This window comes from Emydura macquarii, unplaced genomic scaffold, assembly GCF_026122565.2.
Source record: "Emydura macquarii macquarii isolate MOO-44397 ecotype Brisbane River unplaced genomic scaffold, CSIRO-AGI_Emac_v2 contig_561, whole genome shotgun sequence".
NCBI classification, from domain to species: domain Eukaryota; kingdom Metazoa; phylum Chordata; order Testudines; family Chelidae; genus Emydura; species Emydura macquarii.
In genome coordinates this window covers 11,147,217-11,174,119 of record NW_027130698.1, presented here as the reverse complement: position 1 = coordinate 11,174,119, position 26,903 = coordinate 11,147,217, and the positions used below count along the sequence as shown (strand labels likewise).

The 26,903-nt window shown below is 40.3% G+C and overlaps 2 protein-coding genes across 3 annotated transcripts; both read left to right on the top strand.

The window, feature by feature from the left end:
- Positions 1-145: 145 nt before the first annotated feature.
- Positions 146-24,474, top strand: CMC2 (C-X9-C motif containing 2). 2 transcript variants are annotated; one of them, XM_067540136.1, is made up of 5 exons: positions 146-309; positions 5,924-5,983; positions 6,892-7,028; positions 18,505-18,576; positions 24,025-24,474. In XM_067540136.1, exons 3-5 carry the CDS (start codon positions 6,948-6,950, stop codon positions 24,109-24,111), a joined length of 240 nt encoding a protein of 79 aa, XP_067396237.1. In that variant the 5' UTR covers positions 146-309; positions 5,924-5,983; positions 6,892-6,947; the 3' UTR covers positions 24,112-24,474. The 2 variants fall into 2 exon arrangements, with proteins under 2 accessions (XP_067396237.1, XP_067396236.1); XM_067540135.1 differs by lacking the exon at positions 5,924-5,983.
- LOC137147646 (SCAN domain-containing protein 3-like) lies at positions 2,575-5,135 on the top strand. The gene has a single exon (XM_067539951.1). It carries the CDS (start codon positions 2,798-2,800, stop codon positions 4,472-4,474), a length of 1,677 nt encoding a protein of 558 aa, XP_067396052.1. The 5' UTR covers positions 2,575-2,797; the 3' UTR covers positions 4,475-5,135.
- Positions 24,475-26,903: the final 2,429 nt, after the last annotated feature.

Here is a 26,903-nt window from a genome sequence, read left to right as displayed (position 1 = left end):
GCAGCACCCAATCAGCCGCCTTCCTGCCTTTGAATGGCCCAATCACAAGCGCCCTTGCGCTTTGCGAGAGCCGCCTCCTGCCGTAGGCTCCGCCCCCTGTGACGTCTGCCTCGGGGAGCTTTCACTTCCGGAGGCGTCCTATCGACTTCCGTGTCATACCCACCGCTGTCTGCCGGGTCTCGTCTGTCCCATGGAGTTGACCCCGTCCTTCCAGTAGTGCTTAGCACAGCCCCTGAGGTGACGACTGGCGAGGGGCTGTTGCTGGGGCCCGGCGCCTTCCGCTGACGGAGTTTTCTTCCTAGGATTGAAGTAAGTGAAAGGCGGCTGACAGGGGAGGGACCGGCCCGGCCTGCCCCACCCCAGGGGGTAAGAGGCTAACTCCCCTTTCGTCTCCCCCCCCCCCCCCACGCTGAGGGGTTCACTCCTTTCCGGCTCTACTTCCATAGAGATGTGAGACGCTCCTTCGTCTGCGTGCGCGCCTTTTTAGAGCGGGAAGGGGGGGAATTAACCTCTTCCATCCCCCACAGGGCAGAGAATAGGCCTCTTCCATTCCCCCCCTCCATCTGATGGGGGCAGACACCCCCCATGTGTCCAGACACATGCACGAAAAGAGGGTTTATCTCAAGCAGAGGGGAGTATGACTCTCTTCAAGTCCCCTCCCCCCCCCAGGCGAAAATGGGGCCTGGGTAGCAAAACAAACACACCCTTTTCTAGTTAAGGCTACTGGCAGGCTGAGCTGCTGTATGTTGGAGCAGGTGACAGGGGAGTGAGGTGAAGCACAGTCTAAATCAAGGTCGTCAATTATTTTTTGTCAAAGACCAAATTTCTTGCTTAAGATATAAGCAAGGTCCTGACTCCAGAGAAACATTATCATTGTTATTGCCTTGTGAAAAATAAGTAAATAAAAAGATTTCACAGGCCATTCAAAAGCATCTGGTGGTCTGGATTTGGCCTGCTGTCTGCCTACTGATTACCTGGGTTTAGATCATACAGCTTAAAGTAGAGCTTCTCAATCAGGTATACAGAAATCTTCCTGGGGGGTACATCACTTCATTTAGATATTTGCCTGGGTTTACAACAGTACACATAAAAAGAATTAGCGAAGTCAATACAAACTAAAATTTCATACAGATAATGAATTGTTTATACTGTTCTATATACTATACCAGAAGTGGCCAAACGTGGCTCCTGAGCCACATACAGCTTTTTTACGGTGAATGTGTGGCTTGCGGAGCCCCCAGTGTTCCTTGCCCCCCGCCCCCTCCTACCACACTGGTGGGGAGCTTGGCGCTTCTGCCCTGTGACAGAGTGGTGGGGCTAGAGGATTCTGCCAAGCGGGGAGGGTTAGTCACAGGGGTCAGTAAGTTTGGCCATTCCTATACAATACACTGAAATATAAGTACAATATTTATATTCCTGTTGATTTATTTTATAATTATATGGTAAAACTGAGAAAGCAAGCCATTTTTCAGGAATAGTTCAGTGCCATGATACTTACGTATTTTTATGTCTGATTTTGTAAGCAAGTAGTTTTTAAGTGAGGTGTAACTTGGGGGCACACAAGACAAATCAGACTCCTTAAATGGGTATAGTAGTCTGGAAAGATTGAGAGCCATTGGCTTAAAGCACTGGTTCCCAAAGTGGTCGATATCGACCCCCCGGGGTCGATATCGACTTTCAGGGGGTCCGTGTCAGCGACAAAAAAATTTGGGGGTCCACGATATGTAAGTGGGGGTCCACCCACCGAAATCATTATTTCAGGCGTTCCGTAAACTTTTAAGTAGATACTTTAAATTTGAAATAATTAATTATATGAGTAGGTACGATATGTTTTGGACTTTGTTATTATAATTCTTGCAAATCACAAAAATTACAATACAGCTTCTAAAAATAAAGATAGTAGTTTTTACAATGTTTTTTATTGAAAATTGTAATTTTTTGAATTATCATGGTATTTCTTGCTGATATTTAAACCTAATTTTTCCCGCGTATTATTAAAATATGACAAAATCAAATAATTATTGGTTCACAAGATTATTTAGGTATCCGCTTCGTAGTGTTCTATGATTACGTACAAGTTTCTACAAGTTTTCATACCAGCATCGCATCGAGCAACCGCGCGCAGTGAATAAAGTTTGTCCAGACTTGTTCAGACCAAAACTTTTGCACGGACATGTTAAATTAGGCAATTATAAATAGGAGTGTTAGAATCAAACATTGATTATTTCTATTCTGAATTTTGAGAAGAAAAGTGGTTAAAAATATTAACTTTATTTAGTGCAAAATACAGATGCAAATCAAAGTGAATCAAAAACATCTTGTTTAGGAGTGCCTAAGGAAAGTAAGTACAAACTTTTAGTTAGTTAGTCATCCAGATTGCGGTCTCGGCCGCATTTTTTAGTTAAATATTTCAAATAAAGATAATACCTGCTAAAACATATGACCAAAAACTCTAATTGCATGCTCGAACAAAAAATTAAAGAAATAGTCAATGCTTCAGATATAGTAAAAAATAATTATTTCCTACTTTTTAAGGTTTGTTTTTGTTTGTGTAGGCGTTTTTTTAAAGATACTTTTTCAATTTTCATTATACTTAGTTTTAATGTAAGTGCCTCAATAGGGTCTTACTCCAGTCAATTAATTTTAAATTTTTTATCTTATGAGATTTAAATAGCTTGTTTTTTGTCGGCAGATATCTTCTACTCAACATGGCAGAGGCTAAAAAAAATGTAGGCAGTATAGCATTGATTATTTGAAGTTCGGCTTTATTCCATCACTGTCAGACAAACATTTGCCCATGTGTCTTTTGTGCAACAAAGTTTTAAGCAACGACGCTATGAAACCGTCCGAGCTGGAGGATCATCTGAGAAGGTTGCATCCTGATAAAACAGGCAAAGATTTGACATACTTTAAAACACTGAAAGAAAAACTTCAGAAGAGAATCACGCTAGACAGCATGTTTGCTTCAACGTCAAAAACAGACGACGATGGTTTGCTGGCGTCTTACAATATTTCATTACTCATAGCAAAATCAGGAAAGCCTCATACTATCGGAGAACAGCTGATTTTGCCAGCCGTTGAGGAGGTTTTAAAAACTGTTCTACATAAACCTGCATATGATATACTCAAAAAAATTCCTTTGAGCGACAACACAGTTCAAAGACGTATTGACGAAATGAGTCACGATGTGGAAAGCTTCTTGTGTAATTATCTAAAAACAAACCATTTTTCCCTTCAAGTCGACGAGTCAACTTTACCTGGTAATGAAGCACTATTAATGGCATATGTTCGTTTTGTTATGGACCAAGAAATCCATCAAGAATTGCTTTTTGCGAAAACTTTGACAACAGATACTAAAGGCGAATCAATATTTAATGTTTTAAAAGACTATTTCATGGAAAAAGCGATCCCCTTAACAAATATAATATCAGTAGCAGCAGATGGAGCACCAGCGATGTTTGGTCGCTATCGCGGTTTTATAAGCTATTTAAAACAAAATGTACCTGGTATATTTGCAATTCACTGCGTCATTCACCGACAACATTTAGTAGCTAAAAATCTAAGTGCCAGATTGCATCAATCTCTCCAATTCATCATAACGGCAGTAAACAAGATTCGTAGCAACACGTTAAATTCTAGGTTGTTTGAGCAGTTGTGTGAAGAAAATGACGAGGACTTTCATCGATTACTTCTTCACACTGAAGTACGCTGGCTCTCAAAAGGCTTATGTTTGAAAAGATTTTTTTCACTTTTTGAACCCATTTTGGAGTTTTTGGATGATAAAGCTCCCATTTTGAAAGAAAATTTAATAAAATGGAAACCAGATATTGCTTATTTAACAGATTTATTTGCTAAATTTAATGAGGTTAACTTGCAGTTACAAGGAGACAGCCTGAATTTAATAAAAACAAAGTCCATAATTTCAGCTTTTCTTGCCAGAATTAACCTATTCAAACAAAAGATTGGAAGGCGCGAATTTTCGCAGTTCCACAACTTATCATTGACAAACGTTCAGGATGATGACATTTTGGCATATGTTCAACATTTAAATGCCCTCCACTCAGACTTTAAAACCAGATTTGATGATGTTTTAACTATGGAAATACCGCACTGGGTTATCAATCCGTACGGTGCAATTGAAGAATCGGATATCGCACTACAAGAAGAACTCATCGAAATAAGCACTAACGAAGAACTTAAAGTGCAGTTCAAAAAGGGGTATCAGCAGTTCTGGCTTCAGAAAAATGTAGCTGTTACTTATCCTGCATTATGGAGTATTGCAAGAAAATTTTTGATAGCTTTTCCATCTTCATACCTCGTGGAAAGGGGTTTTAGCGCAGTAACTAATCTGCTGACAAAACAAAGAAATCGTTTGCAAATAACTGAACGAGGAGATTTAAGGCTATACCTCAGTCATTTGACTCCAAATATTAAGCAATTGCTATCAGAGCATCAAGTTCATCCCTCCCATTAACACCATTAATTATTGTATTTTTAGTTTTGAACCTTAGCTTTATTTTATGGTTTGGTTTTGTTACTAAGTTCTGATTTTTGTCCAAAATCCAGATATTTACAGAGTTTTGTGCTAAATTTTAAAGAGAATTTTAATTTAGCCTTTTTTTAATTTTGAGCTATTAACGTTTAATTTTGTTTTATTTCACATAAAAATAAGATTTTTAATTTAATTGTTTCAATAAAGGTCTGAATAAAAAATTTAAGTTAGTTTTCTTTTTTTACAAAGCCCTATCAAAGTGAACAGCACTGTGTCAGCTGTGAAAAACATATCTGACGATATAAAGTTTAGGAAAATTTAATATTAGGCAGGCAGGGGGTCTACGGCAAAAAAATAATTCGGAAAGTGGTCCACAGGACAAAAAAGTTTAGGGACCTCTGCTCTAGACTAAAATCTGGTTTAACAAACTAGTCTTTAGTTCAAAATAGTCCTTTCACCATAGTCCTTCTTCCAGCATGACTGGCCAGTCTTTAGTCCGGATCTAACTCAAAGCCCGAAACACTTGGTTTTTTGTCTCCTCAAGTGAAGGAATAAATGGCATTGCCTTTGCTTATATCTTCCCAGAGTTCACTGAGCCTGTTCCAGGAGGCACCTGTGGGTGCAATCGCCATTCCCCATTGAGAATAAATAGTCATCTTTCCCCACTTGCTTACATGATGGATTTGTTTACCTGGCATTTAAATGTGCTTTTCATTGTTCAAGGTCACATCTTGCTTAATCTACATTGAAGATGCAGTCAAGTCTGTAAAACAACATTGCTTTGTCTAGGACCTGCTGGGCTTAGACACTGTCTGCCAAATGCATTTGAGGGGCATATTTCCAGCACATCTGTAAAGCTTTTTGCATGTCAACCATACATACATCATACAAGAATATTAACGATCAGTGAGTTACTAGTTTTTGAATATATTACAAGACACCTTTTAAATAAATATCATAACAGTGTGTGGGGTGCACTAATGTGGGCAGGCCAGCTGAGACACATGGCTTCATACCAGGAAGCCCCTGGCCCTGTCGCAAAGTGCTCCTAGTGTAGACACTGTTATATTGGCAAAGCTACACTTTCACTATCATAGCTTGTTTTTTGGGGCGATGATGATATAAACTATACCAGTAGAATGGTGTTGCTAGTATAACTGTGTCTACATTAGGGACCTCTGCCAGCACAGCTATGTCAGGGATCTAAATCACTTCATTTCCCTGATTGACATAACTAAGCCAGCAGACTTCTGTAGTGTGGACATCAATTTAGTATAACTTCATTCTTAGAACCCTTTCTTCATGCGCATTGCCTAAATTTCTGGATATTGAATAGTGTGCAGTAGGAACAGCAGTTATATCAATATTCCTTACTTAAAGTGTAAAGTCTCTTTCTAGAATGGGGATTATCTGATTTTTATGTCCTTACAGCATTCTACAGTCAAGATGATTCTGATAAGCCATGAAATATTTTTTTGATAGAAAACTTCGGTCAGTGGATTATGTATTTTGAATTCAGTATGTTAACTATTTAGATACCTTTTAATCAAAGTGTGTTAGTTGATGAAGTTTAGTTACCATTTTAATGACACCTTCTACCTGCTAATACACTATATGTCTTTATTTTAGTTTCCTTAATGTTTTGGGGATTATGTCAAAGATGAATTCAGATTATTACTTGTCTTGGAGTGGAGTTAGAGAGAGAGAGAAGATTCCTAGAAAGGTTACATAAAAGGATACTATTATGTAGTAAATATGATCTTGATATTTACTACTTGATGCAAACTTTAGCTCTAAAAATTAAGTAATTTGAAGACCTACTTCCAAAGCATATCAGTGAATTAGATTTTGCAATTTAACACCGATATCTAAGCACAGAAAAAAAAATCAGTGATTCAAAGTACTGTAAAAACACGAGAATACCAGGTGACATGCATACTGCCCTAAACCCACATGGATAGTGGAGGGGTAGTGAAAATTAATTTTTGTTGAAGGGGAAAGATTGAGCATAGTTTGTTTTTACCTTCCCCTAAAAAAGCTAGAAAATGGAGAAGGAATGGAAAGTAGCAAGAAGGAAAAGTTCTTTGATCTTCAAGAACTTCCAAACACTATGAAACACACAGAAGGCATCAATCCCACAAAGCCCTTACGGGTATGCTTAACGTTAATTGTGCAGGCAATCCATAAATTAAGAATAGAAAGGCAGAGACACATACTTCATTTTAATTTTTAACTCCCTGCTTTGTTAAATCAAATTATAACCCCAATAAACAAATTGGGCTGTAGCTATGTTCTGGTTTTGATTAAAATTAAGTTATTTCTGTTAGTAAACTGTCAGGAGATACGTTAGATGGAGATACGTTAGACTTTAAGATATACTTTCATATGTTAATTGGCAGGTGGAACATTTTTCAAGTTTTTGTTCTTGAACTGAACAAGCTACCCTTAACTCAAGATGCATTCAGACTTGTCTCCTCATCTGCACACTGAAGAATGTAATCTAGTTATCAGGCTGCTCCAGGAGTGTCACAAAGAGGTAAGAGTTCTGAAAACTAAAACAAGTGGTGTGTGTGGGGCGGAGGGAAATGTGTGTCAGTAAACTAGCAAGAATATTATGTCGTCATCCCATGAGGTATCTTCAGGCAGAATCATGAAATATTCTTCCTCCCTTCTGTCACACATGCACTAAATTTACCATATTCTGGCCGTCCAGAAGGCAGTTGCTTCAGTCTGTTTGTTTTTAAGTAGGTGCTCTAGGCATATCAAAAGCAGTAAGAACATTCAGAGTGCTTGACTGCACATATGCTTGACACCCACTGTGTGGAGAGTTGAAAATGTAAACAGTTGCTGGGATTTCAGTGAGAATGCTTTTTGACTTCTGTATTTTTAATATGGATCAACCAGCACCATCTAAAGATATAAACTAGCAAATGTATGTGAAGTGGTTCAGAGGTCCTTCATTCCCCTCCTCCCCAGCAAATAGAAAGTTGAGATCATCCACTTGGGGAAAAAAGAAACTTTATATTTTCATTGGCTGTGCCATAAATCTTAAATGTAGAAGGGCCATCTTCTAGATTCAAAGACTAAATAATGTATCTGCTGTATGCGGCATCATTGCTAAATTGTTTTCCCAATTGATAGTTTTACTTTAAATCAGTGTTGCATGCAGAAGTATTTCTATATCAAAGACATAAAAAAGTCAATTTAATTTCATTGTTTTCACTGAGACAAAGAATAAATTTAAATATTGAATCTTAATGAGCAAAACAGTGGCTTGTCCTATTACACATTGAATGAAATATCTTCATCTCAAGTTCTTCAAGCATCACATTTGAATCTTTGCATGGAATCTATTGCTTTAGAATTTATTGAAACTACTAAATGTATTCATATCCTTTCCTCTTTGTCTAGTAGAATTTTTAAATAGCGTCAGAAATAAAAATGTTACATTTAAACTTGAAATGGACTGCAATAACATAGAAGGTATTGAGATCAAAATTAAGTCTCATAAGAGTTTAACCTAAGCTGAAAGAACACTGAAGGAAAATGGTGAAATTTACTAAGCAATTAAGTATAAAAAGCAAACTGAGATTTTTTTGGCCAGCTAATTTAGTTGTAGTCCCTAGATGTTACTTTTATTTCTCATGCATGCAAAAAATTTACCTAAATCTGATTTTTTTTTTCCAATGTGATCATTTAATCAACAGAAACAATTTAAAAATCACAACAAATCATCCGAAGTACTGAGTTAGTTTTAATTGGATTTTACGAGCAGTGTGGGTATAATGCCATGTCATGATATTCTACTGGGTTCTGCTGGACAGAAATTAATGTATTTACATCATGTCAGCAATTGCATTAAGATGATAGGGATGTTTTGATGTGAAGAGGCATAAAAGGCACTCCTATTTAAGAATTGATACATATCCATTTGTATTTATACGACCACTTTGCAAAAGTGACATCAGTAGAACTATAACTTCGAATGAAAGGTCTGAGCCTTTGACACAATCTTATTGGATCTTGAAGTCCTTCACATACTAAGTATTAGTGAACTAGTTCTAATTCATGATACATTATCAATAGATGGGGTGTGAGACAAGTCCACTGACATTGTTTTGGCTTCATGTGTCCCTCAGAGGCCATCAATTATGTGAAATTATTACAGTAGTACTGACAGTTAAAATAGTGTATCCAAAAATCCTTTCTATATTTCAGCTGTGCATACCCCTATATAATTTTGATTACTTTAATGTCATTCTTATGTTTTAAAATAGTAAGACAGTAGTTCACAATAAAGACACCAGCACTTCCAGCTTTTAGTTTATAAATACATATTTTAATTAAAGCTAATAAAAATGTATGAGCTCCTTCTGAAAGTGAGATAAAACTAGGAAAGATGATGAGATCTGCTGTCTGGACCCATCCGTATCTGGCTTTCCTCCTTCCTTGCTGTCAGAGGTTACAACAGCTACTCCAGGCAGGCTCTTTGGCCTTGTTTGAAATAAACAATACATACTGTCCAATACAAGCAATTTTTTATGGTGTATTTTGGTAGGATTTTTTTTATAGGTTTGTGCAACCATTCTGCTGTTTGGTGGTAGTTCTTGGTTTATGTGTAAATAAATCACACACAGATTAAGCAAAATTGGCAGGAATATATTTCATCTGTACATAATTTGCACAGGTTTTAATTGCACCAAAATGAGGACAGAAACTTCTAATATCACTCACTATAAAAATAAACTAAGGCATGGTCTCCTTCATTATGAAACAGAGGTCCGACTCAAGCATTTTGGACCAAATTCTGAGACCCTGAATAAGGCTAGTATCAGAAGGAAGTTATCTTATTCTACAAATAGCTCCCTTGCTTTCAGTGGGACTATTCACATAATAAAAGTATTACCCACCATGAATTAGGGCTCAGAATCTTGCACTTCTGGAGTGGGTTGACTGGCTGTAAATCCTCAGTAAGTGGCGTGGCAACTATACATACTCAAACCACAAAAATTGGTCACTTTTCCTTTTTTTTTTTTTTTTTGGATTATTGCTCAATCTGCCTATAAAATAGAAAGAATCTGAAATGTACTTGTGCTGAAAACTTTGGTGGTGGCTAAATGTGCATTATGCTGTTTCAAACTGTGTGGGGATTGTGTAATAAACGCTTTGACACTATCATAGCTCTAACTCTGCTCTCATGAGAACTTGAACATGTAGGCAATATCATCCCAAACTGCTTAGTGTGGCCCAAGACCTCCCTAACTTAGCTTTAGGTAGTCGGCCCAATTTCTTTAGCAGCCCTGTAAAGGATAACTTCCAGTACTAAAGGACACCATTAATTTCCATTCAAGTTTTGCCTTTATAGGTAGGAACAGATAATTGCTATCAAAGACCGGTCTTTGCCCAAACTTCATGTTACTTGTGTCACTGCTCATCAACTTAAAACCCGAGTGCACTGGAATCTGTAACTCAAGTTCTCATTTAATACTCTTTGACCACAGTATACTTTCTTCAAGTCTTCTGTTCCTGTGCTTGCTCTAAACTCTAGAATCTATGGTAAGGGAGCCTTGCCCAGAAAAGCCATAAATTCTTAAATTGGAGTGGAGTGTCCAGTTTATGCTCTGCATTTCTTCCAAGTTCTGCAGCCTTAACTTTCCTGTGCAGTCTAAATGGTCTAGGTAGTGTGAGGTGTTGCAAGGGCATATGGTATTTCTCAGCCAAGTTTTTCAAAAGCAAGCAGGATTCTAAATAGGCACCTAATAACTAAAACCAGGTGAGGAAGTTCCCATCCATATGAACTGCAGTAGTGTCAAAGGAGGTTGCCAATAGTGATAAGTTCCAGAGGGGTAGCCATGTTAGTCTGTTTTTAGCAAAACAGCGAGAGTTCTGTGGCACGTTAAGGACTAACAAATTTATTTGGGGCTAAGCTTTTGTGGGCAGAAACCCACTTCATCAGATGCATGAAGTGAAAACTTCAGTTTGGTAGGTCTGTATATATACACATGCAAGGATGGGTGAGTTGCATCACAGCGAGGAGGGCAAGTGTTAACGAGGTTAATACAATCAGGGTGGATGAGGCCATTCACAACAGTTGATAAGAAGCTGTGAATGTCAAAAGAGGGAACATTAATTTTTATAGGGGGCTAGCCACTGCCAATCTCTATTCTAACCTAGTCTGATAGTGTGAAGTTTGTATAGGAGTTCCAGCTCTGCAGTTTCGCGCTGGAGTTTGTTTTTGAAGTTAACTTTGACTAAGTTGACTAAATTTGTTAGTCTTTAAGATGCCACAGGACTCTTGCCGTTTTAATAAAGTGATACTTTCCCATTAAATGTGAGCAACTAACAGGAAAACCAAAACACATTTTATTTAGATGGCATGGAATCCTAGTGTTGGGGTTTTGTAATCTCTTTAAAAATACTGAAAATAGCATGCAGGTAAAAGGGGTGGTAGGGAAGAAAATGAGCTCCCCTTTGTATTGCTCTGACTAATAATGTTTACATTGATTTGACTAATGAGCTTTGGCCAGAGAATACTGTTGTTCTCCTTTCACTGTTGGAATTATTGTTAATCTGTGCTTTCCTCTTATAATTGTATAAGTTGGTACAGTATGTCTTTCAAACTTGTCCATGAGCTTTAGAAAGAACTTGATTTGAATATGCTCTTCTACTTGAAATTCTTGGCAACATTGAAAATTGTTGAGAGTGTAAGCCTCTATGTAGCTGAATTCAATTCTCTTAATGGTGGTAACTTGAACTGGGCCATGTGGGCATCTCCACAGAGCTCAGCTGAATACATTTCATTGTGACCTGAAATATACCTACTATATTAAGTTTGTTTGTTGAGTAGAAGCTACCAAGCATGCTATTTGCAGAGTTACCAAAGGCACTTTTGAAAGGTAAATTATTTTTGTGCCAAGTGAGAGCTTTAGAAAGGCCTGTATTTCTTGCATCTGTCAGCTATAACATATGGTTTTACAAACACGTCACTATTATGAGAATGATGCCCATCTTGGAAAAACTGAATTTCCATAACTTGATCTATAAAAAAAGATATTACTTTCATTGCAGACTCCATGTTAACTAGATTTAAAGCAGTAAAATTTATTTTCAGGTTGGGAATTTGTGTAAGTGAAATTAATGTCCTTTGGTAGCGATGCATGTGCTTCAGTTTCAAGGACTTTAAATACAATAGCTCTCACTAAACTTGAAATCCACTGATTTTTATATAGATAATGGATCCCAAAACATCTCAACAAAGTATATCTTAAAATGTAACGAAAATCTCAGAATTCAAGAAGTTGTCATGACCGTAATTAATCTCTAGAGGGAATACAAGGCTCTATGGTGTATGACAGAAGATCATGTAAAGGTTTAGTGGAGAGCCATTTCAGCTTATCATGATACATTTCTTTTGGATGTTTCTTGGACTTTGATAACTAATTGTAAGACTAAGATTGAAGTCTCAAACATGTAACAGTCAAATTCCATGCCAAGCCGTGACTAAAGAATATACCCTACTTTTCTATTGCATGTGTTCCTCAGTAGTATCCATTAATTTGATGATATGTGCTTGGTCTGATGAGCACTGTACCTCCATAATATGAAGACAGGATTTCAGATTTACCTCAATCATTCTCTGAAACTATAAAAATAAGTTGACTCCAAAATCTACATTACACTTACTGAATAAATCATCAATTTAATGGCCAGTCTGAGACATTCTAAACTGTCTTCTACCTTCCCACAAATGAGTGGCTCCAAGTGAAATAATGTACTTTCTGAGGAGTTTGTCTATACTATCGTCACGGCTGTCGTCATGTCACTCTTGCTATTTTTGTAACTTTTCTTTGTTCTGTGTCTCAGCTGGGCTTGCAGATGGTATACTTCTAATCTTAAAAGGAGGATTCATTACTATATGTCCAAATGAACTCCCTGACATGATGCTGCACAAGAAAAGCAGCATCTCAAGTGCATGTATATACAGCAGGCATAGTCTCCCTTATGAGAGTTGAGGTGTTGCCCTCTCTCGCAACCCATGTGCAACTGTTTGATCTCTTTTTTTGCCTTTGCAGTGAGAAGCATGACACTTCTTTCTGATTATGCTGCAGAAGGATAGCAAACTTGATTTTAATTTGGTAGATACATACATGGTTACATCTTTCTTGCAGCTGTAATGGAACCTTTCCTCTTATTTGAATTGTCAGTCATATATGACTACAGCCTTTTTGTATTACAGTGAAGCTGAAACGTTACACATATTTATAAGTTAACAAGATATGTTCTCTGATCAGTCTTATTTGACAAGTAAATTTGATTGCCAGTGGAAGAGAGGGAAAAGAATAACCCTGTTTTTTTAGTTTGTTCTCAATACTAAGGATCCAGAGCACATAACATACATATTTAAAATAATACTGTGGAAGTACAATAACATCTTTCAAACTGAAGTAAGGTGCAAAGTCCCTGAGAAGGTTCACTTCTACAACAAGAATAATTTAGGCAAGCAGTCTTAAAGAGAAACCGTGAAACATTTTTCTTACCCTAACTTCATATTACTCTTTCCTCCCGCGCCTCTTTCTCTGCAATAGCCAGAAGCAGACAGGACATAATTTCTTGTCAGTACTTTGCTCCCCATTTATATTTCATACTAGACTTATGGAAACAGATTTAGTAGGGGAAATGGATCTGAAAGAGCATGAAGTTTGTCAGAGAGAGAACATATCTAGACATCTTGTGGCATGCAGTTTCTTCTTCACTGGTTTCACTTTTTCATTGTGCTCCTTTCAGAGGACTAACAATAGTCGTCTTCTAATCTTTTTTTGGTTTTATTTATTTTTCCCATTGAAATAATTTGCTTTGCTAAGATGGCTTTCTTTCATAGATTCTTTGATTTATCTCTCTCTTTCTTAATGTCTTCCCCCCACTTTGCTCTGCTTTTATTTAGATAAGTACTAGATTCAGCTACTGGAGCCTTCACATACTGGTCTGTCACACTTTCTTCTGGGCAATGTTGCCAGCATTAGGTCCCGTTTTGTCTACTCTCTCATATAGCTGTCTCCATATTTTCTTGCAGCTCCTCTGCACAAATAAAAAGACCTTCCCATTCCCAAGCTGGTCCATAAGGCCACTACCTTACTTTTTTGGAAATCACTCCTGAAGACTCAATCCTTGCATGATGCCTAAAAAAATAGGAGAAATAAACCCCCTATCTTATTTATGTATTTGAAAATCCCTTTGTTATTCCTTCATGCTGTACGCTAGCCTTCCCTGAGTAAGCCCATAATCTTGTTGATGTTGCCCGTTCTTCCTTTGCTGTCTTGTAGCTCCCCTTATTGCACCGTGTCTGAAATTAGTAAGTGCCTCAGGACAGGAATCATGCCCTGTATTCATCTGTATTGTGAGGCACCTAGCACACACTTACATGCTATAATTAAATAAGGTTGAGATTATGTACTGCAACTACTACATTCGGAGATTCCCTTTGTGATTCAATCAAAAGTATATACAGACATGCATATTTTTTTGTATCTGTGCTGAAGTTTTGTAATGTATTTTGTACCATGTCAAAAAATCTACAATGGTTAATAGTTGAACAGCATTTTGGTTTTTTTTCAAAGCCTTCTTTTGTTTCATACTTAATGTACTAAGTGCAAAATAATGCTTTGGATTTCTAAATGGGCAGATGTGGTTGTACAGAAGTTGTAAAACATTTGGGCTGAAACTTGACAATCAGTGTGTCTGTACAGGAATGTTTCTGTGCTGCTTCTCTAGAAATAGATTAGCTCTTTCCCCTCTGGGGGAAAAAAGGTTGCTAACACAGATTTTATACCAGAGGAGTATAATATTTTTAAAAAAATGAACTTTGAATTCTTCTACTTCAGGAAGGCTTAATGCCTTTTGAAAGACCATCAGTGTCCATGTATGTACACACATACAGTAAGCAAAAGATTCCCACCTGACCAGCTCCGCTGGTGGGACCAACTGATACCCCCTCTACTCATGGCCATCCCAGATGTGCCTCAAGCCTCAACCCAGTTCTCCCCACTTGAGTTGCTATACGGGCGACAACCCCAGGGCTTGCTTGACCTAATGAGAGAGACCTGGGAACACACCCTGTCCACGAGCTAAAGGCTCCTGCAGTATGTGACGCAGTTCTATGATGTCCTGATTCGGTCGGGCACCTCTCCAGACAAAACCTGCAGGCTGCATAAGGGATCCAGGAGACCTACAATCAGAGGGCCCGGACCTTTTTCGGTGGGAGACCAGATTCTGGTCCTGCTTCCCTCTGAAGGGTCCAAATTGTTGGCTCGGTGGCAGGGACCCTATGAGATCTGACGGGTGGGGACGGTCAATTATGAGATGCATCAACCCAACCGGAAGAAGACAAAGCAAATATCATGTAAACCTCTTAAAGCCCTGGCCTGAACGAGAAGGGCTGATGGTCGCCCCGTACCCTCTCGAACTGGAGCTGGGACCCGAACTCCCCCTCCTGACCAGGCCAGAGGAACCCATCCGAGGGGACACCCTCGATGAGGGCCAACAAGCCCAATTTTGATGCCTCCTGAAAACATTTCCCCAGACCTTCATGGCCCTGCCAGGGCGAGCTGCCGGAATACAGCACATCATCCAGACAGCCCCCAGGGAAGTAATCCACGAGACCACTCAGCCGCTCCCACGCCACATGCAGGACGCAGTCGAAGAGGAGGTCCAGGTAATGCTTGACCTGGGAGTAATTGAGAAGTCGCAAAGTGAATGGCGCAGCCCCATCATGCTAGTCCCAAAGCCTGATGGGACTCGACGCTTCTGCATTGACTTTAGGAGGACAAATATGATCTCTACCTTTTGATGCTTACCCCATGCCCCGGGTGGATGAGCTTCTCGAGCAGTTAGGGAAAGCCCGATACTTTAGCACCCTGGATCTAACAAAGGGATATGGGCAGACCCCGCTGGCACCGGGTTTGAAGGAAAAGACAGCCTTCGCCACCCCAGCGGGCTATACTAGTTCACCCAGATGCCCTTCAGCCTTCACAGGGCCCCCGCGACCTTCCAGCTTCTCATGGACCACCTGCTGCAGGAGCATACCAGCTATGGATGCATCTGGATGATGTCGTGATCTATAGCCAATGCTGGGAGGACCACCTGCCTCGAGTGGCGGCCGTCTTGCGGACCTTCTGAGATGCCGGGTTGACGATGAACCTCTGGAAGTGCAAGATCGGGTTCCAGGAGATTACCTACCTGGGGTATGTCTTAGGGCGAGGAATGGTATGACCTCTGGTGGGAAAGGTTCAAGCCATCCAGGAACAGCCAGCACCAACTACAAAACGGCAGGTGAGGCAATTCCTGGGACTAGTTGGCTATTACCGCCAATTTATTCCCCACTTCGCCTCTATTGCAGCCCCTTTGATGGGGCTCCTGATGAAGGACCAGGTGCAAAGAGTCCGATGGACCCCGGACTGCGACACGGCCTTCCAAACACTGAAGGGCTGCTTATGCCAGGAGTCGATCTTCTACATCCCCAACTTTGATCAGGACTTTATGGTCCAGACCAACACCTTCATGATGGAGCTCAGGGCGGTCCTCTCCCAGACCATCATTAGTCGGAAGCTGCCCCCTTGGGGGGCGGGACTATTCCATGGTGGAGAAGGAGGCCTTAGCAGTCAAATGGCCAGAGGAGGCCTTGCGGTACTACCTGCTGGGAACCACCTTCACAGTAGTAACGGACCATGCACCCCTCACCTAGTTGCAGATGATGAAGAATACGAATGCCCGCCTTATGAGATGATATCTTGCCCTCCAACCATTCGCGTTCATGCTACTGCATCGCCTGGGTAAGGACAACGCGAACGTTGATGGCCTGCCTTGATCGGGGTTCGGCAGGCCTCCCTCACCCAAAGTTCGGGAACTGGACTTGATGGAGGTGGTGGTGGTGTGGTAAGTAGGTATGGCCTCCCTCTGAAACTGACGAGGAACAGGCCGGGCCTGCAGGGGCAGAGCCAGAGACTGCCTGTCCGCCTGCCTGGAAGTGAGGGGGCAGGACAGGAACTATAAAAGAGGCCCAGGAGCTCAGTTGGCGGCCAGCTGCCAGAGGGAAAGGACATCCCTCCCCGCTCTCGAGAGCTGCCTGCGGTCTGGTACCTGGGTGAGCAGATTGGGACCTGGTACCCAGGTAAGTGGACCAGGGCCTGGGTCCATGCGCTGGCAAATGAGCGGCGGGCAGCTTGGGGCCCAGAGGTACCCCTGGAGCCAAACACCCACTGGAACCGATAATCCAGAGGGGCCAGGACTTGGAGGAGTCGCCAGATGCGGATGAGGAGGAGGTGGCCATGCGGGGGCCAGACTTGGAGGAGTTGCCAGAGGCCAACGACAAGGCGTGGGCCTTGACAGGGCTGTACCTGGAGGGACTGCCCCCCCGCCAACCTCCCTGACAAGCTGCCCGGCCTACTACCCCCCCCACCCCGCCCCGACGACATTGCGGGGTTCTGCAACATCCCTGGGCAATTACCCCAACGAGGTCGACTGGATGGTAGCACACCAGGTAGCCAAGGAAAAGATGGAAAGAAGTAGCCCAGGGGAAGGGTCACTTGGCCCGGTGACCGGGGGATCGGACAGTGAGTCAGTGTGTTGCGGTTGGAACCCTACTGAGTTTGTGGCATACCTCTGTGCCATGGATAGGGACCTGGGCTGGGACGCAGTGAAGTCGGATGGGCCTGCATCCGCCTCCCCCTTTCCCTGACCACCCAGGGGGGCTCTGGTCTGTTGGCTGCCCCGCTGGGGGCCTCTGGCCTGTTGGCTGCCCATTGGAGCTTGAGCTATTGTCTTTGGGCTGCCCTGCCCGAGCCCAGAGACTGTTTCCCTGCCCCAGGTTGGCCAACCCCTGCCAGAGCAGGGTAGGGAGTGGGTGTGGCCTCCCTCTGAAACTGACAAGGAGGGACGGCCACCCACTCTACAGTGGCCAAGCGACTTAGTTTAGCATATAGCGGCAAGTATTTTTGAATCAAGGAATTGTAGGTTTCTGAGTAATTTGGGTGTCTTGTGTACCATTCTATTGCCAAACCACCTGGTATTGTCATCCTGATTGCCATTCTGTGAAAACGGCACTTTATGGAGGTGCAGGCATATTTTGGACAATACTCTTTGGTTGACAATGTGGCATTGCTTCATAAAGTATTGTCTTCAGAGGCCATACTTTCATGGCAGACAGTTGGCTTACTTGGGGAAGATAGCTACAGACAGTCAATCTGAACAGTGGACGTAGTTTTCCCATCTGTATCTTAGAAATGGGATTAGATTTAAAAATATAAGAAGCCCCAGAAATTGCAGTGATTTGACTCCTAACCAGAGTGGATGCAGTCTCAAATCATGGGCTTGATGAATGGGAAATAAGGGCTCCTCTGAATGGTAGATTAGAGGGACTCACCATCTCTTCTGGGCTGAGTCCACTTCTGTAGTACCACAATGATCCCAGACCTCTCTAGTCAGAAGAATCAGTTCAGAGACTTTTACACACATGAGCAGTTCCACTTAAGCTAGTGATACAGTTTGGTGAGTAAATTTTGCAGAATTGACCTTCAAGTTAATAAGAGGTATATGTTTAAATACGTTGCCAATAAGCCATGCGTCTTACTTCAATTTATATATCTTATTTAAGAGTCTGATCTTTCAATGTGCTGAGTGCTTCCCGGGACATGTTAAGCACCTTCAACTCCCAGTAAAGGAAATAGAAGGCTAAGCACCTCCAAAGTTTGGGTCCTAACTGAGTAACAACCCTTCCGAAGAAGTAGTTCTGATTTTTAGATAAAGTAATTTCTCTTGAAACTCAGTACACTTTTTAAAAAAAACAAAAAACAAAAACCCCACATTACGAAGCATGATTTTTCTACAAGAGGAGGAAGTGAAAGGAAGAATAGAACACACTATAAAATACAAATGGATTTCTAAGAAGCTCTAATACTTTACAAACAAACTTTGAATGATATAACATGGTATATTGTGTTTTCTTTCCTATAACTTATTAGCACACCTATTTGAGATTTTTTGGCCACTGCAATGACCTTGACCATGAGATGCGGAAATGCTTAAAGAAGGAGGTAAGGCACTTACACTTTAAGTAAGTGAAACACTTAGTTTTCAAAGGTTACATTAAAGTGGTTAACTATGGTGCAGTTGTGTCTTTCATCTAGTGTGCAATTTGTTATGATAAAGTTTTGTGCATGGAAAATTGTATGTACAAAGTGAGAGACTGGTTTATGACTCATCTGTGCAAGGAATGCAGAATCCAAGCCCTCTGTCAGCAGCCTTACTTCTGTGATCAACCGTAGGCCCCAATCCTGAAAATGGATTCTTGCGGACAGACCTCTGAGTTCAAGCAGAACCCCACTGAAGCCAGCAGAGTGCTAAAAGGGCATAGATGGATCCAATTGCAGGATGGTGACCTACCCTTGATAGTTTTTCAGTTAAATTTAGACTGATATTATATAAAGCATTGTTTAAAATAACTATCGAGTAAAATTTAGATGGCTATTTATTCATCCATAAAATTGGGGCACTAATGATCTGTTTCTTATCTTGCTATCCTTACTTTGGGTTAGCAGCACTATTAAATAGCCCAGAAGTACATTCTGTACTTTTTGATTCACAAATAATGTTGGTATTCTTTATATTCTATATACCACTCAGAAAGGTCTCTTTCTTTAACACTCTTCTTTGGCAATTACACTGTCAGTTGCTTGCTTTATAAGTGTTCTAAGCTTGATAGTATGTGGGTCCCTCTTCAGCAGAAATGTTAATGCAGCTCTAGCGCACACACACAAACAGAACTCAGTGTGACATCATGTTCATTAGAAATAGCGCCTCTTCCACTTAAGTTCTATTGGGTTTTTTTTGTTTTTTTTTAAACCAATGGCAGGAGTCTCTTCTAGAGACCCAGAAGCAGACAGATATGTAATACCTTTCTTTTCCCTTACACATCACTAACAAAATAAAATGCTTCCAGAAAGAAACTGATTAACATTCCACAGATTGTTCCTGCTTTAAAAAAAAAATTGCCTTGGTATTTGCTTTTTATAGGATACCTATTTGTGCATTATACAACATAAAACAGTAATGTCCAACTTCTGTCTGTCGAGCCCTACTTAACATGAGTTATTGGCTTCAGTGAACTATTTAGTGAGTTGCAGAATTGGGCCTTAAATTAATCCTATAGGTATAACATGCCTGCTCTGGCCTCTGCTCATTACAATGCAGTACTGCAGATTAAAGAAAAACGAAAACTATTAGTTAATAATAGCGGAACATCAACTCTCCTGTAGTTAGGGTTGAGAAACTTAGGTGCTCCAAATCTGAATGGTTACTCAATGTGCCTTGAAACGGCATGCTTCGTGGAGGTGTAGGGTATGGTTGTGATCCAAATTTGGGATAATTTGAGAAACAGTCACCACACCCCAGGGAAAACAAACTTTTTGGAAAGTTTACACAGTACGAATGACTTTTGTGCACATGTGGGCTCAAACATTGCTCTGATTATCCCCAACTGCTCTGTTGCTGAATATTTATCTCAAGTAGTGCACGGCACTCTGTCTGTTTAGGGAAGCAATATTTAAATTCTTTCTAAAAGTGCATGCATAGAGGTACTGGAAGAAGGAAAACCAATTAAAGCATTTGAAAAGTAATGTATTAAATTAGGGCTCTAATTTTAAATACTATCCCTTGTTCCCTTTTTCTTTTAGCTAGAGAGAATTTTAGAAAGAAAGGCCCCCTCTCTCCCCCCAATTTCACAGATGGTAATTATCCCAGGTTGTTTGGCATTCAGCTGGAGCTGTTAGGGAAGGTTCTGTCATCTGGGCCCCTTTCTCTGGTCTGGGAATTAGGACAAAGAAGGTCCAGGGGACTAGGAAACGGTGGGGGTGTCAGCCATGAGGGGGAAGCTCCTCCATCTATTATTTCCAAAGACTTCCTGTAGGACGCACAAAGAAAATGGCTTATGAAATGGCCAATCCCCTCATTTTGTCCGCCAATTAGGCCTAGGTTCTGGCATACAGTTTTGGTTAATTTCTAGTTCTACATCTTCTGTTTTTACAAAGTCCTTGGAATCATATCAACTTGGCCTTTTTGATTAGACTAATTTAGTCTTTGTCTGGTTCTCTTGCCCCTGTTTATAACACAGTTGTTGAAGGCAACTTGACTTACCTTCTATTAACATTTGTTGTGTTATTGTAACATTTTATGAACTCATGCTCTTTAGAATTGAGCTTATAATTAGGATAAATTTGTAGGCCCAATTATCCAACAGGCTTCACTCTGATCTCTACACTTGTAATGTCATGCGTGGATGAGAGTATATTCAAAATTTGTGTGTTTCAAACAATAAAATACAGAATTTGTGCATACACAGTTGTATGTGCTAAGCTAGTGGCCATGTTCTGAAAATGTGGCTTTGAAAAGCCAAACGCTGAACAGTCAGAATAGCGTGCCCTACATTATCGATCTGTGAGAATGCCACTTCATCTGCTTGGACTCTAATGGCATAAACTCAGTGTAATAAAACTATGGAAAATAAGAACAAATATTAGCACAGTGCCTAGAGTGGATCATAGCTAAAGATGCCAAACGCAGGACAGGCTGTTAGAAAACAGGGCAGCCCCACCCAAACTGGTGGTAAAATCCAACTGTAGACTATACCAAGCCAGTAACAAAAGTGTATCCTTGCATCACTATATTAGTTTTACCAAGGAGTCACATGCAGCCTCCTTAGCATTCCATCCCCTTACCACCTAGAGAAACTGGACTTTATTATAGGAGGTTATTAAAACCAAAAAACCACACACATTAGGTTCTTGCAGTCCCAAAAGACCAGTCACTCACCCCAGATCACTAGATACTTCAGGATCTCACCAAAAACAATGCTGTTAGCAATCCTTAGTAAAGCCAATCCTTAACTAAAGACTTAAGAAAAGGAATGAGGTAACAGATTAAAGCAAATAATATACATTACAGATGAAATAGAGGCTGTAGTCCAAATGATAGCATAGATGTGGAGTCTATTAGAGTCTTTTCATAAGTCCTCAGGGCTTCCCGAAAATGAATTCTGGGGAGTCTCTGTATGCTTAGAACCCCCCCTGCCAGAGCTCAAGGTCCAGAACTGAATCAGAGATAGCAGGATCATTCCCAGGCTCCAGTATTTGTAGTTGAAAGCAGCTCAGTGAGGGTTATTAGAGTATGGGTTTTCCTCTGAAGAATAAATAATACAGACAGTTTGAGTCTCCATTGTTAAACCAACAACCCTTGCTTTGAAATTAACTACCTACTTCCCAAGCCTACACAAATAGTTCAGTTACACTGATTTACATTAGGCAATTGCTGGCCATTCATTAAAACATGAACAGATAAATGAGGACAATACAGGAAATATTTATTAGTCCCATGCAGTGTATACACATTTCTGATCTTGCAGCTAAACTGAGTATAGGCTATAGAGAGAGATGAACATACAAACAACAATTTCCTTGATTTCTTATCAAAGCCAGTGAATGGGCTTATGTCTCCCGTCCAGCCCATTTAACATCCCTTTGATACCCACACTCAATTGAATTGGCCTCATTGCATTGCAATGCTTCTTGATGTACCTTTAAAGGTTACACACAGGTGAACTGAGATATTATGTAACAATCTTCCAGTATAATGCTAATTTTTTTCTTCCATTTAAATCTTTATATATTGATAAGATTCCTGAAAGGCTGTGGATTATCTGCTCCCTTAAACTGTGGCTACAGTAATTATAATAGTGTAACAACTTCCTGAAAGGGTCAAAAACTTGTTGGTGTAACCTGGCAGCAATCTTAAACCATCTTATTTCTAAACATAGTACACAACAGTGACTGTAGTGAATGTACATGGGGGGTGGGGGAAATCAGAAAAGAAGACTATCAGTGAATCAGTCTGTACTCTAGAACCAGCAGAATCTAAGTGCTATACCAGAGGATGCTGCTTTTTTTTTTCTTGTGTATTATCCACATGAATTATAAGCCTATAGTTGTGCATTTGTTCCAGACTGCACAAACTTTATGGGGTTATTCCAATTTGTTTCTGGCTCAGCTGAAATCAACAGTCACACTCAAGATATGATATTTTGGGGATGGGACACGTTCAGGTATCTGGTCATGATCATTGGATCCTCCAAGGTGAAAACAAGGCTTATGTCATTGCGGGGAGGTTCTGTTCCTATGGCAAGACCTAGCAGGCTGGCTCCTGTTAACATCCAGAATGCTGTGAAGGAAGGTGTTGCTTAGTCATTGGGTTGCTAATGGAACATTATAACTAGGTATGGCAGAATTCGATTTTTGTCTTTTGTTTATATCATTTTTGCTTAAGCATTTTTTTCTATTAAATTTTCACAGTTGTAAGGAATTGAGGGAGAGGTCAGACAGTAATTATTTAATGACAGTATGTTGAAATTCAAACAGTTTAAGCTTTATAATAAAACAGAAATTGTCAACCTCACATATCCAACATATAAAGTAAACATCTTCAAATCAGACTAAGTGCTCAGACAACATTTTTGTTACTTTGCCTATCTGTAAATTTCAGTTATTGATGAAAATACTTTTCATCAATGTGTGTGTGGTGGTGCAATCGATGTTTCCCGACAGTTACCAGTAAAAATCTAATCCTTCTAAACCTAATTTATAACTATCCCGTCTGTGACAAAATATACCTGGAGGAGCATAAAGCTGTCTTTAACTTATAAAACTGCATTTCTCAGCTAGAAAGACACAGAGGACATCTTCATGATCCAGGATGGCTCCTCTACTTTCTGGATTTACGGCCATGTCTATACTGATGGTGGCAAATTCGCCGCCACCAGATCGATCTTTCTGGATCGATTTGAGCGGTCAGTGTAGACCCACTCAATCGATCAGGAAGTCGATGCTGGTAAACCACCCCCTCAAGTAGCTTAGCGCTGCGTCGATGGGAACACTGTTCCTGTCGGCACAGCACAGTGTAGACAGCGCACAGAAAGAAAGCAGAGCAGTCGACGTGAGTTACACAAGCTACTCTGTGTAGTTTGTGTAACTCCCGTCGACTGCCGCCGAATCTCTAGGTAAGTGTAGACCAGGGCTTAGTCTTTCCATTAGGGAGGAATTGACTGGAGCAGTGCCCTGATATGGTGTTAACATTCTACACAGGTGCACCTCTTTAAGTCGTATATTGTTGATCCAAAAATAGCTATATTTCTCATCCATGAGATGGCTGGGTAGATAAGTTTCCCCCATAAGCATATATCCTGTACTCTTACTAGAATTGTTATTCAGTTTTAGTACTCATTTCAAACTGAGAAAAATGCTCTTCATTATGAAACAAATTTAATTTGATAGTAAACTGAGTCAATAAGAAAATGAAATAATGAAAATCATTGTTTGTCAATGCATACAAATTTGTCAAGCAAAAATATTGGTTTCCTTCCCCAGTGATTAAACCTGTGCTGTATTTTAAATTCAGTGACATAACATCTATTATTCATTTATTTCCTTGTCTTCCAGTATGAAGAAAACAGAGCTAAGAGCCAGGCACATGCCGTAGAGATGCGGCGGAAGCTCATTAATGGTTCAAAACACTCTGAGAGCTGAGCTGTGTTGCAGCTGGACAGTTATACATCATATGGACATTTGGCTGAAAGCTGAAGGAACCTGTCATCTTGGTTTATCTTCTAGACACTTGGCTATAAAAAGCTATTTACTCAATTGCTAATGTTTGTAATAAAAATGGCTAAAATTTACACTTATTGTTGACAAGATTTTAATTGTTTGACTAGAGATTTATTGGAATATAACTGTTTCTAGGGTTGCCATAGTGTAAACAATACTTAAATTTGAGAGGAAAACAGGGTTAATTAAAAATAATAAGCACATGATCTGTTACTGGGTGCCAAAAGCAAGGTAAATTATGAGCTGGTACCTTTAAAGTAAAATAAACTGGCTACAAAATCTTAACCTGAGGTTTCATCTTCATTTTAATGTTATTTATTTATAATGTATTATATCTTAAGTGTTTTTTCTCTACCTCTTTTTTAAAAAAAAAAAAACCCTAAAAAAAAGTCAGCTTGAGAAAATCAGGAGAAAAACAAGTGGGCTGTGTTAACTGAATTGTAGCCCAAATGCTTCATAATTGTCGTGGAAAAGATCACACAGCTTCTCTTTTAGTGTTGGATCGAGCAGAACTTTAATTGTGACATACACACAGGTAGCTATAGCTACAGGGAAGCCCAGACAGCACGTCCCTGTGCTGATCTCTGGTACTTCACCTTGGTACAAAATACAGATAGTTTATATAGGTTTTTTAAGATTCCTTTTTACATATTGACCATATAGTGGAGTTTCTGATACTTAACAGGTCATTTACCGTACCTGGGGTACTTAACACACAGTGGGGGTCTCCCGGTGCCAGCATGTCCCGGTGATTCTTTGGTGCCAGTGAGTCCCGAGTCTCATGCAATCACTTGCTATCTAGTTGACAGGGTATGGCTGGGTGCAGTTACAAAGGTAGTTAACGTCTTACAACATAGACCAACGATTTTTGCATTTCTATTGTAGTTCTAAGACATCCTGCCTGAATTTAGCATTTCTATTAGTTTCAGTTTAAGGCATCTTGTTTACTATCACACTTTCCAGTCTAAGGCATCCTATCTGAATTTTTTGATTCCACATTACCACTGCTACTTTATTACTGCTTAAGGTTATAATCCCTTCAAAAGGGAAGTGAGCACTGAGTGGCACCTCTGCAACATACTCTCTTCCCCAACCATGGGGACCTCTCACTGCTAACACATGTTGGGGCTGTGCAGAATTTGGGGTGAGAGGACAGATCATGGCATACTTCCTGTAACTCTGACAGAAATCCTTATGGTATGATAACCAGTATTAACTTCTCTACTTCCATGCCTCAAACCTCCCAAAAGAGGAGTGAACATGCAGTCTCAAAGAAAGTGGAGAGTGGGCAGCAAGATGGAAAGGGTAGTTCTTCCTTGGTGGTTGAGTTATGACTGTGGGGGCAACCAGCTTTCCTCTCATGTTTTGGTTTGCACAGTTTTGCAAAGCAAATAATTCTTCCAGGCTTGAAAGCCATAGCTATTTTCAGAATACTACTTCCTCATCTCCAGGTAATCCAAATGAGAGGTGAGTACACAGGCTTTAATGTAAATTTTGTTTCAGTAGGAGGATATCTCAGTGAGCAGCAACACAACATTTTAGCGGGACTAATTCACTCACTGCTGTCAAACCTCTAGCAGCAGGGGCCCTCTGGATTGTGCTGCCCCATCCACCAGGAACTGTTTGAAAAGTTTAATACTGTGACCAAAGGGGACACTGGGTAGGGGGCAGCTAAATATCACCTGGTCCCTTAAGTTGAAGCCATTGTTAATTGGCCTGTGCCACAAATCAAAAAGCACGGCCGATCTTTCATAGGTCTAGTAAACTATTACTGAAGGTTTGTGGGTCAGTTCAGTGACGTATCTGCAATCACAGATCTATGTTAAAAGACAAAACCTAACAAAGTTGTATGGTCAAAGGCACATCAGAGGATTTTGATAAGGTAAAGAAAATCTCTGAAAAGTCTGTTCTAGCTAGACCAGATTTTGACAAAGTGTTTGAGCTATGTTCAGATCTATCAGACACTGGTTTAGGTGCTATACTAATGCAGTCAGGGAAGAACAAGAAGAAACATCTCATTGCTTTTTTTTAAGCAAGAAATTTATACCCACTGCACAGAATTATTCTGTCATTGAGAAAGAATGTTATGCTATTGTGCGGGCAGTAAAGCAGTTATGGCCCTATCTTTAACAGGAAGTTCAAGGTACTCACGGATCATTCTCCATTAGTCTGGTTACACAAAACCGAAGGCTTCAGTTCTACACTGATATGATGGAGTCTCATTCTCCAAGAATATGATGTGGAAATTGTGCACATAAAGAGAACATGGTGGCAGATGCCTTGCTCAGGAAAGAGGGCTCTGATCAGTTACCTCTGGGTCAGCCAGGAGCTAATACTCCTGCAGTTTTGTAAGTGGGGAGTTGACCTAATGGACCCCCATATTCACATCCTATTCCCCACTGTAATCTTTATATAAAATATGCCTTGTGAAGTATCACTTGAAAATTAATAATTTACTGCTCAATATCATGATGAAATGGGTGTAGCAACATTATATGTAGTTAGAAACAAGCTGAAATGTGCTTACAAGATAAGGCTGTGTAAACCAGTTTAAGGACAAGCTGACGCCTCTAGCTAGATGTCATTAAAGCTGATGTACAATCACCTCAAGTGTCCATTCTTTGGTAAGGAAGGGGGGCAGGAACAAATTATCTGCATCTTACCAAACAGCATGAAATCTCTTTCACCATGAGACTCCAACCTCACAGTGGAAA

Bases quoted from the DNA above. Each gene is read 5' to 3' on its own strand.
- LOC137147646 (XM_067539951.1), top strand. From the start codon at position 2,798: ATGTGTCTTTTGTGCAACAAAGTTTTAAGCAACGACGCTATGAAACCG.
- CMC2 (XM_067540135.1), top strand. From the start codon at position 6,948: ATGCATTCAGACTTGTCTCCTCATCTGCACACTGAAGAATGTAATCTA. The intron at 7,029-18,504 runs GTAAGAGTTCTG...ATAACTTATTAG, and splicing joins TCCAGGAGTGTCACAAAGAG to CACACCTATTTGAGATTTTT. The intron at 18,577-24,024 runs GTAAGGCACTTA...CTTGTCTTCCAG, and splicing joins GGAAATGCTTAAAGAAGGAG to TATGAAGAAAACAGAGCTAA.